Below are 2,518 nucleotides of genomic sequence, written 5' to 3' on the forward strand. Positions count from 1 at the left end.
TAAATGTAGTAACGCCAGGAAATTTCAAGTGATAGTAAATGTAGTAACGCCAGGAAATTTCAGGTGATAGTAGGTATCTTAGTAAATGTAGTAACGCCAGGAAATTTCAAGTGATAGTAAATGTAGTAACGCCAGGAAATTTCAGGTGATAGTAGGTATCTTAGTAAATGTAGTAACGCCAGGAAATTTCAAGTGATAGTAAATGTAGTAACGCCAGGAAATTTCAGGTGATAGTAGGTATCTTAGTAAATGTAGTAACGCAAGCAAATTATCATAAACCCTTAGTGATAAGTACACGATTATTTGTTATGTATTTTATTTTATCGAAACAGATTAATATTTTATAAAATAATCTATAGCCGTGTAGAAACACATCTTGTTTTCTTTTTTACAAAATAATTAAGAAATAATGTATTTGGTATCGTTTTTGGATCTTTTCTGCTTCACGCACCGCGTTCAAATAGAAAAGAATATATATTTTTTGAATGTAGTTTTTAATTTTGATTTCAGAAATATAGATTAACATTTGGAGAAATGAAAAGAAGTTTTTTTTATTATTATTTTACTTTTACTTATTACATATATACCTATGTATTTAAAAGAATTGTAAAACATCAAGACAATACAAAGTATCTTGTGACTATGTAACAAATTCAGTGTGAAAATAATTTCATAAATATTCTTCGCTTTTTATTTCCACAGGGTGATGGAGGTGGTCCTCTGTCGTGTTTGAGGAGGGATGGTACATACGGATTGGCAGGCATTGTGTCCTGGGGTATTGACTGTGGTGACCCTGACGTGCCTGGTGTTTACATAAGAATCCAGAAATACATTGATTGGATCACCGATATCACCAATCGTCCAATCACCGACTTCTGGCCAAACTAACAGCTTCATCTAGTCAGACGATATTAGTATCTATTAGCTCATCCTTTATCAGTTCGTGTAGTAAAATGAAAACCACGCCTAGATACCGTTTCCAAATATACTTTTAATTGGCACTAATAGTAACAATAGATTCTGAATATAAATTCATCTGCTTTTTTTTAAAAGAATAATATTCAATTTTCTAACAAGACAACTGTTTAGTGGCATAATGCGATATGTTGACGATAAACAGTTGGGAACAACAAGAACAAAATACTAATAAATTTGGGATGGAACATTCATTTGAAAAGCATAATATTTTGACTATTAAATACATTATTGACTAGGGCAAATATAATTCGACATAAGTTTATAACCTGCTGACTACTCGTGTTTTGAACAACTTAGAGTGAATTCAATCCAATAAATATTAGTTTCGTGATGTACTTTTTTATAGGGAGTTACTACATTGGTGTTAATTAATTAACAGAACCTATAATCTTAGTAATACGTTGATTGGGATTGATTGTTTTTCTGTTTAGTGGCTCTTTTTTTTTGTAAACTTAACATTGTACTAAGCTCTCCAGTAAAATAGCTTTCATTTTGACCAATCACTTTGTCTCAGGGCTTCCATATTATCTTATGTATATGTTCTAATTAAAATTTCATTTTGATTTGGTTTAAATAAATAAGTAATGGCATCCTTCGTCTGTTGTCAAACATTTACTGGTGGTGGTTAAAGGTAGAACGTATTGGATAACGTGTAAACGTAAATAAAGAAATAATGGCATCCTTCGTCTGTTGTCAAACATTTACTGGTGGTGGTTAAAGGTAGAACGTATTGGATAACGTGTAAACGTAAATAAAGAAGTAATGGCATCCTTCGTCTGTTGTCAAACATTTACTGGTAGTGGTTAAAAGTAGAACGTATTGGATAACGTGTAAACGTAATGATGAACGGAGGAGGTCCACTGCTGTCACACAGATGATAAATAAAATGTTAGTTTTCGCAGTAAAATAGGGCTAGCTTTTTCTTGTTAAGTTTCCGACTTGAATCCTTTTTCAATCTAGTATTGTAAGTACGCTGAAAGTTATTCCGTCACGTCGATAAGTCTGTATTTTAACATTGGATTTTGTCACGTAATATATAGGTGTTAAATATATAACACATTGGAAGATGGGAAAATTAAATATATAATACATTGGGAGATGGGAAAATTAAACATATAATACATTGGAAGGTGGGAAAATGAAACATATAATACATTGGAAGATGGGAAAATGAAACATATAATAAATTGGAAGATGGGAAAATTAAACATATAATACATTGGTACCTTCCAATGTATTATATGTTTAATTTTCCCATCTTCCAATTTATTATATGTTTCATTTTCCCATCTTCCAATGTATTATATGTTTCATTTTCCCACCTTGGGAAAATGAAACATATAATACATTGGAAGATGGGAAAATGAAACATAATAATACATTGGAAGGTGGGAAAATGAAACATATAATACATTGGAAGATGGGAAAATGAAACATATAATACATTGGAAGGTGGGAAAATGAAACATATAATACATTGGAAGATGGGAAAATGAAACATATAATACATTGGAAGGTGGGAAAATGAAACATATAATAC

General features: G+C 31.1%; 1 protein-coding gene across 2 annotated transcripts in view; it reads left to right on the plus strand.

Annotated features, from left to right (window-relative positions):
- The window catches only part of LOC106474220 (serine proteinase stubble-like), an 11,533-nt gene extending 9,871 nt beyond the window's left edge, over positions 1-1,662 (plus strand). For both annotated transcript variants that reach the window (XM_013934912.2, XM_013934911.2), the window contains exon 7: positions 703-1,662. In XM_013934912.2, the coding sequence (XP_013790366.1) occupies positions 703-888 (186 nt within the window). In that variant the 3' untranslated portion in view covers positions 889-1,662. The remainder of the gene's footprint in view (positions 1-702) is intronic.
- Positions 1,663-2,518: the final 856 nt, after the last annotated feature.

This window comes from Limulus polyphemus, unplaced genomic scaffold (assembly GCF_000517525.1).
Source record: "Limulus polyphemus unplaced genomic scaffold, Limulus_polyphemus-2.1.2 Scaffold6962, whole genome shotgun sequence".
In the NCBI taxonomy this organism is placed as follows: domain Eukaryota; kingdom Metazoa; phylum Arthropoda; class Merostomata; order Xiphosura; family Limulidae; genus Limulus; species Limulus polyphemus.